The sequence below is a fragment of the Ixodes scapularis genome, unplaced genomic scaffold (assembly GCF_016920785.2).
Source record: "Ixodes scapularis isolate PalLabHiFi unplaced genomic scaffold, ASM1692078v2 PGA_scaffold12__126_contigs__length_90152505, whole genome shotgun sequence".
NCBI lineage: Eukaryota > Metazoa > Arthropoda > Arachnida > Ixodida > Ixodidae > Ixodes > Ixodes scapularis.
The window spans coordinates 2,759,580-2,775,125 of record NW_024609838.1 but is presented as its reverse complement, the minus strand read 5'-3'; the positions used below and the strand labels follow the sequence as shown (position 1 = coordinate 2,775,125).

Here is a 15,546-nt window from a genome sequence, read left to right as displayed (position 1 = left end):
TAGCTGGAAAAGAGTGTTTTTTTTTCTCACTAAGTATGTATATCAAAAAGGGGTGTCTGATATTTTTTTTTTCTTCCATGATGATTGTTTGCTTTATATACAATATAAGTGCAGATGGAGAGCACGGAAGAATAGACAAACGGTGAATGATAAAATACCTTAATGATTATTTTTAAGTGGAGAAAGCGTTTGATTTAAATCATTGCAATATATAAACCCGGTGTGATATAAATCATGGTTTATTTATTTATTTTGAAGATACTGCCGGGTCATTTTTTGAAGGCCAAGGCAAGCTGTAGGCAGGACAATAAAAAAAAGACACCAAAGCAAACACATAAACGCAAACATTCAGTAAAACGAGTAAGCAGTTCAGTTCTGGAGTCCATTCTAACGAAGAAAAGTTTGTGAATTGCACTAGAAAATGTAGCAGAAGAGACATCTGGATCGAAACTGCGTGCTTACAGTGCAAAGAACAACTGGATTCAAACATAGAGTTATTGATTCAAATATTAATCCAAAAGAATTCTTCATAAATCTTTTCAGCAACCTGTGAAAGTCGGAAACATCCCGTTTTCAGAAGTTTATACAAGCACTCCGCTTCAACTGAATTCAAAACTGCCCGCGCGTCTCGAAAGCAGCTCTATTTCGCCGGTTCGGCGACAGGTGACGCCACGTCCTTGGCTCCCGGCATGCATTGCGCGCGTCGATGCCATGTTTACACATGGCGGCGCCCATGGCGAGTTGGTGCGGCGATGCTTCGCGCAAATCGCATGTAATCGTGAAGTGCGTTGTCCGGGTATCAGCATGAGTCCGTGCGAACACCGGTAAAGTACGGGGGCATTCGTGCGGGCGCTGTTATCACGTTCGGATTTGGCGCGAGCGCGCAAAAAAAGCCGCGGTGGTTTAGCGATGGATCGCGACACTACTGTCGGTGCGGACACGGCGGCGGAACAACATCAACAAGAAGACCAACGCGATTTTGGGAAGCCAGCTGACGGAGTGGCCGTGTTTGAAGCGGTGAGTCCGTTCAGCGATCCTTACCTGAATTGTAGTGCACGGCTGAGCCGTACTCGTAGCTTGTGCGACCAGTGTGTCACTAGCGGGAACGATATGTTGATCGCGTAGTCGATGGAATCGAATATGGAGGAAGCATTGAGAGAAGGGGCAAAAAGGAAAAGAGAAGTCTCTTTTAGAGAGATGACCCGGAGAGAGGTTGCTAATGTGGGACAGAAATACTTTCAGCTTGAAATGTTGATTGTCAAACCGCCGCTAGCTTGACAACCAAACTTGACAGCAGGTGGCTTGTGTTACAATCGCAGGAATTTTATACCGTCTGACAGCTGTCTCCGAGTCGTCTACATTAAATTAATAATAATAATAATTATAATAATAATGAGCTTGTAAGGTACCTGTGGAGTGTGTGGGCTGAATGTCCCGAGCTAAAAAATATTACTTACGAAGTGCGTAAAAAAAAAAAAAAAAAAAAGAAAACAAAGAAACATGCTTTTGTGGTAGTGTCGAAGCTCTGGAACCCAGGTACGCTTCCAAGCACACTTCCAAACACTTAAAAAAAAAAAAAAATGGCTCGTTGCGAATATGTTTTTGCCGCAACTTATTTGCGCTCATAAAAATATTTATATTTGTTTTCTGATTGTACTCATCAACTGTTAAGAAGATATCGGAGGTAGTGCGGAGCTGTGTTTTTATTACACAGAACACATAGCATAATAATAAAAGAGAAAACTAAGTTTGAGAAGAGACGCTACCAAAAACGTGAAAACGAAACCGAAATTAACTTTGGAGCGAATACCTCCGTTGTCCCGTTATCTGCTTCGTAAGCTTTGTGTATGCCGAAGTCGGCGATTGTTATTTCCATTTGGATGTAAAGAGAAGACAGCTCGTTGATTTATTGCTTGTTGCCATTCGATGCCAACTGAACTAGCCGAGTCCACGTGAACTCAGAGTGGAAAACTGGCTGCTCGGAAATTTCACCGGCGAATTTCGGAAATACCGGGAAGCACTACCTCTACTAAAATAACAAAAAAAAAAAAAAAGGTTGTTTTTTTTTTTTTAGACAAATACGGAATAGGAGTTGTCCGATTTTTGTCAGGTACGACGATGGGCTTCACATTAACGTCAAAAAACGAGAAAAAAATATTTTTAAAAAAGCTGGGAGCGAGGGGGGGGGGGGGGGGGGGGGGAGGGAGGGAGGGAGGGAGGGAGGGAGGGGAGGGGAGGGGTGTTTCGCTTGCGTTTCTGTAGGGCACGGATTCGTATTCGACAGAAGTCGGTGGCCCTTCACACCTAAAGTGGTTTGCCCGATCCCCCAAAGGTCTGCCTGGCGATCAACTTCATCACCTGGTGACAGTTAAAGAAATGCATTAGTTTGGAAGGAGGAAAGAGGAAATAGTTTTGTTGTTGTTTTTAGGCTAGGTGGCGCGAGCTACCGCCCGTTATAAAGGGTACAGCCCTTATTATCCATCCACCCATTCAAGGTTCTTATTATTATTATTATTTAGTTTCTTCTAGGTGAAGGGATAATCTATTTGTCCCTAAAGGGTAGAGAAGGAAAACAGCGCCGAAATACCACAGGGACCAAGGTAAGAGGGACAAGACAAGGTGTAGCTTTTAGTGCAAGAGAGAGATAAAGCTCCAACTTTAATCTAAATGTTAGAGACGAGAGGCAAAGCAAAGGGGGGTGGGGGGGGGGGGGGGGGGGGTAATAACGTTTGTTGTCATTTCGACTGTGTGGTGTTGGCGTTCGCCGTTATAGGTTAGAAGGGCTTGGCTCGGAAGTTCAGGAATTTTCGGCGTTGCAGGCAAGTACGCATGAGGACCATCTTGATGTCGATGTGGACGTGGATGACTCTTCCAACCGGTTGCTACGCAGTAAGTGTTTCCTTTTTTTTTTTTTTTTTTTTTTTTTTTTAAAGATGAAATTTAGCGCATTTTGGTCGTGTTCGCGCAATGCCAGACTACCACGCGGCAACGGTGCAGAGCCCGGGATCAGTTCTGAGCTGACCAAGCGACGTCAACGTGAGCCGCACATTTTCTGGACTGTCATTGTGGAGGTGGGATTAACCGATTCGGCATCAAACACCTCTGCAATGCCCCTCTACTCCGTTTCAACTTCGGTGCATTCGCAGCAAGGAGGTTAGAAGTACAAGGAGGGGGCACGTTGCAATATTGGTGAAGCCTAGTCATAAAAAGTTTAAACGATTTTGTGCCCAGCGTGACCGCAGATTTGTCTGGCGATTGGTGCGCGTGACATGTCACATGTGAGATGGATGGTTGACTGTAGAAGGACTCCTTGCAGGCTTGCGCGCGCTCCGTCCGGTAGGTTTTATCAGATCGAAGGCTAGACTGTGGTGTGTTCTAGTACCCCATAGCAAGACGAAGGCTAGCTACTGTCACGTGATGTGGTCACGTTGGCATGGTAAGTGAGGAGAGTAAGGAGGAAAATGAGAAAGAGGCGAGGCGTCAAGGGAGCATGGCTTGTGGAGGCTACGCGGCTGACGTCATGCCCTCTCCTACCCTTCTATTCTCCATGATTCGCAGCCACGGGGACCAGCCTAGAGGTATTATAATGTACGCTAGAGGTTCAACTGGCGCTAGTGTGCTGACGCAAATTGAAGCAGGCAGCAGTCAGTCCAAAATTGACTTCCGGTAATGCATTTCTATAAGGAAAAGTGAGTGCATTTTCTCTCTGCGCTCGATCATAAGAGCAAATAACCCGAATAATTCTTACGTACTAAGTAGCTTGGAACATTTCTCAGTCAGGCAGACGAAATTATTGGTCAGTTACGACGTTTTTCTTTCAAATTAATTGCATTAAAAACGGGACTAAAACGGCTTCGTACATTTATGTGCACTGTCGGACACTGTTAGCGCGAACACGACGTCGGCGTTTTTCAGCATGAGGGATATACGTGCCAAATGAACGAAGGCCATCTGGAAACCAAGAGAGTCGGCAAGAACTACGCAGTAACACTGGATCAGTAACTCCCTCCGCATGTGCGATCAAAATAAATTGAAGGCCACGTGATATATTCCGATTTTAAATAAGTAAGTACCGCTTTATTCTTTCTACTCTGTGCGAGGATGCTTGTTCTACGTTCAAAACATCACTCGCACACTCGAAATCTTTTAGAACAAGTGCCCGATAAAAGCTGCCCAGCAGAGAAAACAGTAAAAAAACAGACTTTAATTTTTACGTTTTGAGTGTTTTTACCCGCTCATAAAGATGCACGACGAGGTCATTTTTCTATAGTGACAGAACTGGCATGTTGGCAATATATAAGCGTCACCGGAATGCTGGCGAACCTTGAACACACTCCATATTAATTTTGATTGTTATTTTGCTTTGAACCCTCGAACCGAGGTTTGGGTGGTTTGGGCCTGATATATAACGAAGTTAAACACCGTTCACTGATGAAGAAAAATGGGCTGACTTGAGTAATTACACTTTTACAATATTAATCAAGCTACATACTTTTCGGTACCACCGAAATAACCAAAGTGTTCCACGTTCTCTTCCGGCGAAGAGACAAAATGCGCGCGCATTTTGCCATAGGAATGCACAGGAGCACCGCAACAGTAGACTGGTTGCTGTCCGCTTCAATTTGCGCCACGGAAGTCGCATAGACACTAGCGCCAGTTGAACCTCTAGCGTACATTATAATAGCTCTATGGGACCAGTCCATACCACCTAGAAGAGAGGGTCTGCAACTTCTCTTTTCCAAACGTCACCACTGATCCGCGCAGCGCCACCTAGGTTCCGTCAGCGTCGCCGCCAGTGCGTCTTGCAGCGTCTCACACTGAGCGCGACGCTAGCACGCGACGACGTCTAAACTGACGCAAAGCGGCAGACGCAAAGCGGCGTTTGCGGCCCTGACGTCACGTCGCTGCGGTGGCGCTGCTGTTGACGTGGCGCGGACGCCTTGGTTCACACCAGTCTGGTTTCTGAGCATGCGCAGTTCCCACATTTTGTGTGGGAACTGCACGTTTGCTTACACCGCTTGTGGGCAAACGCGGGGTTGTTTGTAAACCGCGCTTTGGTCTATGATGAAAGGGGTACTGACACCCCAAAGGTCGTATTTTGTTTTATTGTCTAAGACGATGCAAATTGCAGTCATAAACACGCAAAAAAAAAAAACCGCATCGCGAAAAAAAAAAAATTTTTCCCGCGCGCGCGCGCCTTTTTATTTTTGGCGTTTGAATCTCCCGCCTCTCGCCTCCTCGCTTCTTTTGATTCGTGACGTCAGGAATCATGAATTTTAGAAGCTTTGTAGGTGACATATCTATAACATTTAATAACGGCAATCCTAAAACGCCTTCTTTTTGAAATACCAAAAATCGGGAGTTCGTTGTGGTGCCGTCTCCTGGATTTGTATCCTCCCACGGAAAACAGCCGACACCGCTCAAAACCGGTCCGCTGCAACGCCGGCGCTCGCTCCTTTCCTCCTCGCTTTGGGTCGCCATGGCAACAGCAGGGAGTCGTGAAAGAAAGTGGACTCTCAGGACTCCGCAATATTTGACGTCAACGCACCGGCGCGGATCGCGCGGGAACTTCGAATTCGGCATTTGGAAATTGTTTTTTTAGTTCACAAATACTGAATTTCCAAATTTCAAATTTTGAGAGTCATGTCCCGGCATCGTTTTCAATCGTTTCGGATAATAAAAAAAAATATGATTTTGATGTGTCGGTGCCCCTTGAAGGGCGATTCACACTCACACACACGTTGAGTGGGACCGAGTGCGAGGGTTGCTATGGCAACAGCTACGTCGGCTCCGACGAAACCGGGTAAAAACGTTTTACCCGCTTTTGTCGGAGCCATCCCAGCCAGTCCGACGCTGTGGACGCGTCACGTGACTTGGCGCCCGACGCGTCACTGCGCGAGTTTAGATCGGCTCACCGAAAATAGAGAGGTGAAGGAGAAACCACTTGTTCCATGGACCGAAATGGCGGCCATACGGGGACCTCGGCTCTGCTTCCCCGGGATCCAGTGACTTTTAATTAAGTAGCGTCCTCTGCACGTCTGATCTGTGTTTGCCGCCGGTTGGTGACGTAGCCACAGCCCACCGTCGCGGCCTCGTTGCCTCCGAGGCTCCTCTGAAGGCGCCCCGGGGTTCGTGCTCAGGGCCCAAGCGACGAAGCTGCCCCTCCACGTCCCCGGGCTGCCCGGTGTGCGGCGTGACGCTGCGCGCGCAGGAATTGCAGCAGCACTGGCAGGTCGAGGTGGAGCGCCTCCAAGGGATCGCCAGGTGGGGGCGCTGCCGATGCCTTCGCGCTTTAAGGCCGACGCACAGACCTCGTTTTTGTTTTGTTTTTTTTTCTGCGGGGAAGATAATCTTTTTGGTCACCCTCCTCTCCTAAACTGCGAGGGAGAGGGAGTGACGAGCGGGGAGTGTACGTTGGCCTTTAAAGCCCCTTTCGCAATCGCGTGGGGTTAGCTGTTGCAGTTAGAAACACAGGCGCATGCTACCGCCCGATTAAATTGATTCAGGTAGAGCCAGTCTTATTATATGCGTATCCAGCGTCTTTTTTTTTTTTTTGTCGTTTGTTTAAGTTTTTTTTTTTCTGTCTGCATGGGGTCACCACGTGCCTATTGTTATGTTTTTGTTTTGTTCTAATACGCGACTATCTGTTTTTGGTGTGTGTGTCATCCGTGCTGTGAGCCTGCCAGAGTTTGTGTGTTGGGTGAAAAGGAGGGGGGGGGGGGAGGGTTCGGCTATGTCAAGCTGTCGACGTCACAGCTTTTTTTGTACATACAACCAGCATTGTGTACTTTTGGGCGCAAATAGACGTTTTGATTAATATACTGTTCGGAGTAATGACGCCGCTGTCTTGTTGCCTAAGCTAGTTGTTGCCAGCTATCCGAATCCTTATCTGAAATCGTAAGAAATGCTCTTACGTCCTCCAGGAGACCGCGACCACGAGTTCGCGAATGGACCAAACGATGCTGCCCGAGACTTGTGACACTGTGCCTCAGAAAGTCACATTTTCGAACCGTATAACTAAGCAACATAATGGCGGCGCCCATGAGACAATCGGGACGCCCTTTTTGCACGTCGTCAGGGTGCAGTCACGTGACAACACGAATCACGTGACCACCTGCGTGTCCCTCTCTTCCCCCATCTTCCGGTTTTTATTTTCACTCGCTCCGTGGCATTTCCCTCCGCGCATCTTTTTTTTTTTTTTTTTTGCTACAAGCTGGAACTTGCACAAGCGCACTGATGTGAGGTGGATGCACAACGACTTCTCAGAGTATAACATCAGCTATCAGACCGCACGTAATGTTTGCTCGCTTGTGCCCAACATTAGAGAACACGGCACCGTTGCTTTTCACGGTTTATTTCGAGTGTTTTATATAGGCAAAGGAGCTGAATGTCGTGTCATAGTTTGCAGTTTATTGGAAAATACGTGTCCTTCGTTCGTTCGCACCGGTCAAGAAACATCGAGGAGGCGATGTCTGCATTCGCAACCTATTAGTTAATATCCCGATCGCTTCGTAGCTAACCCAAAAGAAAATCTAAACAACGAACTCAACGAAGATAAACGGGTGGCGAATGAGAAGGTGTGCCCTCTCAGCATCCATCAGCAAACAAATCGGGTGAAACACTTATCCCCGATAATAATAAAAATATTTTTTCATTGTTTTTAGTGCTTAGTTCGAAGAGACAAGACTATAGTGCTTTGAGCGTGCAAATAATTGAGTAGCACGCAGTTCGTTTTCTCACCTGTCGAGCCACGCAACGCGCACAGACGGAAAAAAATATACGTTTTCTAGCTTTTTTTCGATGTATTTGTCCTTAGACACCGAAATATCGCCCACTCCAGTTTTCTTTTTTTTTTTTTTTTTTTTTTTATATGCGGCGGGGTCGGTTGTTGAATGCAGAGCTATGGCTGTAATGGTGTAATGGCAGGTTTGTGGCGGGATGGCGTCGGTGACGCCAGCTCAACGTGCTGCACGGTGACTGTCGTACGCAGGAGCGTGGCCAAGCGTCAGCGAGGCGAGGCCAGCAGCGGCGGCGGTGGTGGGCCGCGGTGGGAGGTGAGCTCGCGCCGTCGGTCCGAACTCCGAAGAGCCCCGCCCCTGGTTCTAAGGGACGGCCTCCTCGTTGCAGTCCCTTCGGAAGGTGCGCGCCAACCGGAGGAGCCGCAACGGAGCGTCGGGCCGAGGCGTCCACTGCCCGGTTTGCCACCAGGCACTCCAGGGGTCGCCCGATCAGCTCGCCGAACACGTGGACAGGTGCCTGGCCCGCGGAGGGGTCAGTGGACCAGTCGGTTTCATGCAACTCTTCGTAGACCCATGTTGCGTATTGCCGGGACCGATGCCCGAGTTTGCCAATGAAGGGCGCGAAACTTTAGACTAGGCAACGCGCTCGCAACGCGTATGTTTGCGAACTGTCGAGCCATGGCCATCTTAAAACGTTACAGCTTATAAGTAATTCTTTATTATGGAAGCCCTTCCGGGAATTTGTCCGTCCGTGCTTCGACGCCATGGCAAAGAGATTGCTTTGCGCTTGACACCGTGTCCCGTGACGTCCGATCACGTGACGTTAGGTCGCGTGACGCAGCGATCCACGTGGCAATCGCTGCATTCTGAGCAAATGTGAAAAATTTGTTCAGTTTAGAACTTGGGAGCCGCAACTTGTTTTGCAATTGCAATGTGTCGACTAACCGAAGTTCATCCATTGCCGGGTGGCAGCACTCAGCACTGCTTGTGCGGTTTGGTATACGGCGGCGCGGTGGGGGTCCGGGCGCTCGCAGGGCGACGACGAAGACGAGTCCGTGGACGCCGAGGGCTCGTTCGACGAGTACGAGTGGGCGGGCCAGAGTCGGCTGCGCGCCACGGCCTTGCTCGAGGGCGGCTTCCGGGCGGCCGGTTGGGTGACCAGCGGGGGCAGCAGCAGCAGCGTCTCCCGCAGGGACGCCGCCGACGAGGACGACGACCAAGAGGACTTGGACGTGGACGGGGACGACTGCGACACCTTCGGACAGGCCCAGTATCCTTCTTCCCCAGACCCGGCCCGTCCGGCGCGTGAAAGCGTAAAGGTCCTTCGTCCTGAACCTGGTTCAAATCAAGTCTCAGAGGATGGTGCGCGAGGTACCTCGCGCTCATCGCTCCATTTTCCGCTCTTCCTGTCTTTCTTTTTTCATTATTTGTTATCGCATTGTTCTATCTCTATCCCTCTCGCCTTCTCTCTCGGTATGTCCCTGCGTGTTAGAGGGAGCGCAACTAAGCGAAGTTGGTCGGTGTAACTTGAGGGCGAGGGCCGGCTGAAGTAGGCACACATAGCGGTGTGTCTGTTTCCGCCTGTCCCCACCCGCGGTGCCCCGCCACCATAGCGTCGCCGACAGCTTTCCCTGACGTGCCCTCGCCCGAAAGGTACACCGAAGCGGACCTGATTCCCCTCGAGAGCGACGAGCCAGCCGAAGAACGGGACAGGCAGAGGCTACGACAGGCCCTCATCTCGCCGTAAGTCCCTTGCACTTTATCTCTCGCAGTTTGTTCTCGCGCTTATACCATTTCTCTCCGCGCGCACGGGCGCTCGGTTTTTGCCTGCGCGCGTTTGGGCCTTCGTGCTTCCTCGCGTCTCTCTGTGTCTCTTTTCACTTCCCCATCTTCCTTTCTGTCAGTTGTTCTCTCCCACCCCCCCAATATCTATAATGACCACCGCCTGGCCTTTTGACTAACTTCCACATTAGTTTTTCTTCAATCTGTTGCGAGCTTTTTTTTCTCCTCTATTAGTGTCTGTCTGTCTGTATGTTTGTGCTTGTATATTCGCGCACCCCTCGTCTTATTGTATCCACCCCCTGCCCATTTCAAACTGCATGAGCATCGTACTGGTATGTGTTCGTGTGATCACTATTGCGTGATAGAGCGTGATCGCGTGACGAAGGAGATGTCTGACTCACTAGTTGCGTGCAGTGCAGGCGAAGGCAACGCCAGGCGAGGGGAGAAGGGGCAAGCACTGGGAAGTCTGGGGTCGAGGAGAGGAAACCTCGTCTCCTCTCTAACGTTCCTAGTGCTCTCCTTTTCTCCTTTTGCCTGACGTTGCCTTCGCCTGCACTGCACGCAACTAGTGGCACGGAGTATAGTAGAATGTGGACTAATCTATTTAGTCTTATTAGAGGTGGTCGGCTGCATTCTGAAATGAAGAGAAACGCACATAGATGAACGAGACGGAGAAAAACCTGTGTGCGCTCGGCTTGAGTACGCGTTCCGTATCGTTTCCCCTCAAACAGCATTTGCAAAAACAAAAAAAAAAAAAAAAAAAAAAAGGAAAAACGGAAAGTTTTTTTTTTTCCCCGTTTTCCGGAATGCGCGATGTCCGAAGGCAAACAACAGTCGTGTCCGCGTCGGACACTGTCGGTCGCCGTCAGCGCCCCCGCCAGTCCCAAGGAAACGTGCTCGGCACGGAAAGAAGCACTTTGCTCCGGACCACCGCCGGCGCTCTCTCTTTACACTCGCGGAAGCAGCCGCCGGGGCTCCGGAGGGGATTCCGCTACAAAACCTCCTTAATCCCGACGCCGCCGCTGCGCAGAACAGAGAGAAAAAAGAAAGGCCCGGCGATTTTAATGCTTCAAACACTCAAACGTGGCGGGGGTTCACACGGGTGCCGACGCCTTCTCCCTCCTTGAACACGCTTACGGCAGCGGACTCGTGCGCTTCATTGTTTGTTCTTTAACCTCGCGTTTTGTTTCAATGTTTGAGGAGCGGCAGAAAGAAAATCCTGCGGAACCTGCGCAAACAACAGGAAACGGGCAGCGGCGTTTTTTGCTCGCTTGAGCGCTTTTACTCGCTCTTAGGAGTAGAGCGTGCTGTTGTTCTTTGCCCCCCTTTTCCTCTTTCTCAGGGTGGTGGAGGGATCTTTCTTTGAGAGCACTGTTTCTGACAGAACGGACGCCCGGCGGCCTGTTTGAACTGCACTCGAGCGCGGACACGGGCTCGATCGGGACCATTTTTGCTACTGTTTCGACTGTTTCTTTTTTTTTTTTTTCCTTTCTTTTTTGTGAATAGTTATTGTTGTATTATGGTGGTCACCTAAGACCTCACCGACTGCGTTGTACTTGCCTAGGTTACGCTGTGTGTGTGTGTGCCGCTAATGCTGACAGCCGGTTTCCGCCGCGGCCCCCTGGTCCGGTTGGTTCTTCGTGAACGTGGTCCAAACCTTTCCCAATGCTTTTTTTTTTTTTTTTTTTTAGATTGATTTGTTGTGATTTTGGTGTGTGCGCCCGTTGAGAGGGGAAGTAAAACGGTACACATGTAGCCATTTTCGGACGGCGTTCGGAGCAGTGTTTATGCCGCCATTTTCTCCGACCGCTGCGCTACAGTGTGCTACACAGCTCACTGTTGTGTAGCTTGCCGTAACTTGGCAAACGGCGAAGGCTACAATCTCAGGGAGCCAATCAGCGCATCGGAGGGAGACACGTGACAGTAATCCCTCTCAGAGTTGCGCGCAATGCTGTCCAAGCCACGGGCGGCAGTGGAAGGAAAAGCCGCTTTTGGAGGAATGTAGAGCGACTAGGTAGGTGGGCGGAAGCGACGTACTGGGAGAGACAAAAGGGGGTCCGGGACAGAGGGGAGGAGTTCCTCCTTTTCTCACGCCTGTACTTTTGACCAGGGCTGTCAAGTACTTCGCCTCTGTCGCTCTGATTGGCTGGAGGAGGCCGTAGCGGTCTTCTTTTTGCCAAGCGCCCCCCTTGACACCCCCCGGGTTGGTTCGCCCATGGCCAAACGTTATACGTTAAAGAATATTAGACCTTCTTTTTTTAACATTTCGATATTTTATATTTGCCCGGTGCCTTTGCGTATGCGTCATATCATTACCGGGTTTTGTTAGCGTGGCTCGGGAACGATCTACTCCAACTCCCTATCGTAAAAATGCGGTTCAACGTTTTCTTCGGCGCACCAGTACTTCGTTTTTCCGTGTGGTGGTGTGTTGAGTGCTGGGTGTTGTATGCAGTGCATTTTTGTTTTTTCTGGTGCAGAAATCAAAGAGGATCAGGGAGCACCGTCGAAGAAACAAGACGAGACACGACAGGTAAGCTGTCTATGGCTAGGTTTTGGCAGATCGTCTATTGTCTCCCAGGTCAGACCGAGCGTAGACCAACAGTTTTGTTCAGTGAATGCTGCAAGCGCCGGCGCCGCACGCGCGCGCCTTCCCCGTGTAAAAGATTCGAAGTAAATAACAAAAATAAAGCGTTGACGAACGCGCGTGCAAGATTCCCTTTGTTTTAGGCTTTTGCTTTAGAACAGTTACTGCTGCAGACGCAGGCGCCGCACGCGCGCGGCGTCCCTCCCCCCTTTGACATCGCGCGATGCCGCGCGCTCTTCGGCGGCCACCTGCTGAAGGTCGCCCCACTGTCCTTATCAGTTGGACTTCAGGCTTCACGTCCGAAGCAGTTCCCCGCTAAATGTAGAGGGGAAAATGACATAAGATGACTTGGTGTCACGTCACGTATGAAGAAATTCAGTTTTACCGCTAGATTTAGCGGGAAAATTAACATCACGTGACCTCAACGGGAATGCAATTGCCCGCTAAATTTAGCGGGGAATTGAATTGCTGTTGAGGTCACGTGGCGTCAGTTTTTCAGCTAAATTAGCCGGGAAACTGTGGGAGGAGGGGAGGGTATGTAGGAGGAGGAAGGAACAGGGGAGAGGGAGGAGGGGCATACCCTCCCCTCCTCCTTAAGAGCTGCGCTCTAATTTTGCTTTACAAAAATTTATAAGCATCTTTCTTTTCTTTTTTTCAGGCGCTTCCGCGTTTTTGGTTACAGTTTCGAAATGTGTCTTTTCTTCGTTTATCAAATGATTTAGCAGATTTGGCGCCATGTTCCGCAAGCGAAGTGAATCGAAAGATGCCTGCTTCCTGTGTAAGACGAAAAGATAAAATATGAAAGTGTCTACGAAATACGAAAAGAAACGTAAAAAAACACGCGGTGATTCGCTGAAGTCGATATCTTGCGTTCCCTTGCTGACGTAATTTACCGACCGTGCTACTCGCTCTTACGAGACACAGTGCCCCCATACGTTTTTCTTCTAAAATAAAGCAATTTGTTGTTGTTTTAGGGGGGGGTTGCGTTTCCTAAGTTACAGCAAAGTTGCGACTTCGCGGTATGTTTCTGTCCTGTTTTTTCTTCCTAATGCATATTTTAACTAGCACTTTTTTTTTTTTTTTTTTTCCGCGGCGAGTGGGGCCTTTCCTGCGGTGCTTGGGGTGCATGCGGCAAAGCCTCCTTTAGGGACCGGCTCCGCGACAATGTCGAGGGGGGAAGCGCACTTACGGGACGCTCCTGCCAGCGAACAGGAACGAAATCGATGCGAAAACAGGGAGCGGGAGAACGGCTTCTTTTCCATCTCGTTTTGCGGGGAACACTCCCCGCGTTCACCGCGAACGAGTTTGTGTTTTTTTTCCGCAAAATCGCGTGCCTGACGGTGAAGTCTCTAGGAGGCTGAAGAGTTGCTAACACCCCAGAGGAGAGTTGGGATGGTGGTATGGGAAGGTCGACGTTGAGCAAACAGCGGGGGAAGGGGGTTGGGGTGCGATGTTTGCGCCGTTTTGGGACCCTCGGGGCATTTTTACAACCTGTTGGGTGACGCGATAGTGTCTACGGGCGTGTTTAGGAGATGGTGTATCCCCCCCCACTCCGCCTTTTTTTTTATGTGCTCGAGATGTTTTGAGGGGTGCGACGCTCGTTTGCAGGCGTGTTGGCTCTCCTGTCGCCGGAACGGGTTCAGCTGGCCTTTTAACCTCAATGTCGCAATTCTTTTTTTTTTTTTATGGTTTGGAGAATTAGGGGGTTGCTGGACTCGTTCAGGTGATGTTGAAAATGTGAGAAGGGGTAGATAATTGGGCTAGTCTCTCTTCCCTCTACGTGTGCGCTAATACCGTTTAGATGTTGAAATATGAGATTCGGAACGAGGGTGCGTTTTAAGGCCCGTTCACACTCTTGCGACCTCTTAAACCTGGGTTCCTTAAAACTTCTTAAACCAGAAAACACACTGGCGCCACGTATTGGGAAGCAGTGTAAACTCGGCGGTCCGGCATATTTCTTTTTATTTCTCGCGCATTATCCTTTCTTTCTTGGCTCGAAAAACTTTTGGTCAATGTTATAAACGAGCCTTTCTATGGGTATTACGCACATTTGACCTCGGAAATCCCGCAAAACCTTCGCTCTTGTGAAATGCAGTTCCAGGGTCACCGCATAGATGGCGCCACAATGCCAGTATGTTCCCTCATTCTAAAAACATTTAAGAAGTTTTAAGAGATCTCGTCTCTCTCAGTCGTACTCGGTCGCAAGAGTGTGAACGGGCCTTTAGAGTTGAGAACAGCATGGTAGTCTACACTTTTTTTTTTCTCTGCGTAGGTCATCCCAATTTTAAAAGGAGTACTTATTAATTTTTACCAGTTGACTAACTTAACAAACATGTGTTTGAAGCACTTGTTTTCTTTTTTATCTGTTGTGGCATTGAGATTAGTAACCCAGTTCTGCCGTCTGTAATTCCATTTTCTTCTTTTTTATATTTTTTATTTTCAGAGAATGACACGTCCACATCTAGGTAAGTGAGCCTTTTTTTCGAGAGAGAGAGAGAGAGAGACTATGATGCATTATGGTTTTCTATAACCCAAATGCGAATCAGTATGGAAGTATATATGCATAGGTGGGTTTCCCCTTTGCAAAAGCATAGTTAGTAGAGATGCTTGTTTAAGAATAAAAATACCTCATATATGTAAGTGTTGTAAAAGCATTTTTAATTGGAGGAGCCTAACTTAGTACTTTTCCTCTAAGTTAGAATTTTGGGGGGGGGGGGGGGGGGGGGAATAAATTATAATTTTTGTGCTATAATTATATTATATACATGTGAAAGCAAACATTGCACATTAACTCTGCTGTTAGGTTTCCTGCGCTCATAGGAGTGTTGGAGGTACTTTAATATTAGCTTTCACGTTTCTCTAAACAAAAATAAAAGGCTTCATAAAGCTCCAAACATGGCTGACCTGCTACACTGGATAGACTCTAAAGGTGCCATTTTCACCCTGGTGCTGGAAAGCCTCTGGACTGAAAACTTTGGGCTACTAAACAAAGTGGATTTTTTTTTTTGGTGGAAGGGCATTTTTTTTTTCAGTTTGATTCGGTGTTGGGCAAAAAGTCTGTGTTTATCGGAACTTATGTCGAAGAAAACGGGGCACGGGCATAGGATTTCCCTACCTCCAAGAAACCTGGGCACTACCCGGACACTTGAAAATTGTATGGGTGCATGCAGGGCCGTAACCAGGGGGGGGTTAGGGGGTTCTGACCCCCCTCCCCCCCCCCCCCGAAATTTTTTTCTGCGTACGGCCCTGGTCGGTGCACTTGCAGCCAGCCGATTTTAATCTCTACCTCTGAGCACGCGCAGTGGCGCCGGTCGGCTACCGGGTACCAAACCGGGGCCGGTTCTCCGGTTTGCTGTAACTCTCCATTATATGCCACCGATGCACATGATTCATAGGCGAAAATAAGACAATAGACATTTTCAAAATGGCCGCCGTTGTCCC

At 48.9% G+C, this 15,546-nt stretch overlaps 1 protein-coding gene across 2 annotated transcripts in view; it reads left to right on the top strand.

Annotated features, from left to right (window-relative positions):
- The first annotated feature begins 420 nt into the window (after window positions 1-420).
- LOC8038017 (E3 ubiquitin-protein ligase RNF220) overlaps window positions 421-15,546 on the top strand; it is a 30,109-nt gene continuing 14,983 nt past the window's right edge. Inside the window, exons 1-9 of one of the 2 annotated variants that reach the window (XM_029970928.4) lie at window positions 421-1,017; window positions 2,820-2,889; window positions 6,141-6,264; window positions 7,991-8,054; window positions 8,128-8,271; window positions 8,774-9,009; window positions 9,393-9,482; window positions 11,999-12,051; window positions 14,549-14,570. In XM_029970928.4, the coding sequence (XP_029826788.3) occupies window positions 910-1,017; window positions 2,820-2,889; window positions 6,141-6,264; window positions 7,991-8,054; window positions 8,128-8,271; window positions 8,774-9,009; window positions 9,393-9,482; window positions 11,999-12,051; window positions 14,549-14,570 (911 nt within the window). In that variant the 5' untranslated portion in view covers window positions 421-909. The remainder of the gene's footprint in view (window positions 1,018-2,819; window positions 2,890-6,140; window positions 6,265-7,990; window positions 8,055-8,127; window positions 8,272-8,773; window positions 9,010-9,392; window positions 9,483-11,998; window positions 12,052-14,548; window positions 14,571-15,546) is intronic. The other variant, XM_042289371.1, reaches the window with a different exon arrangement.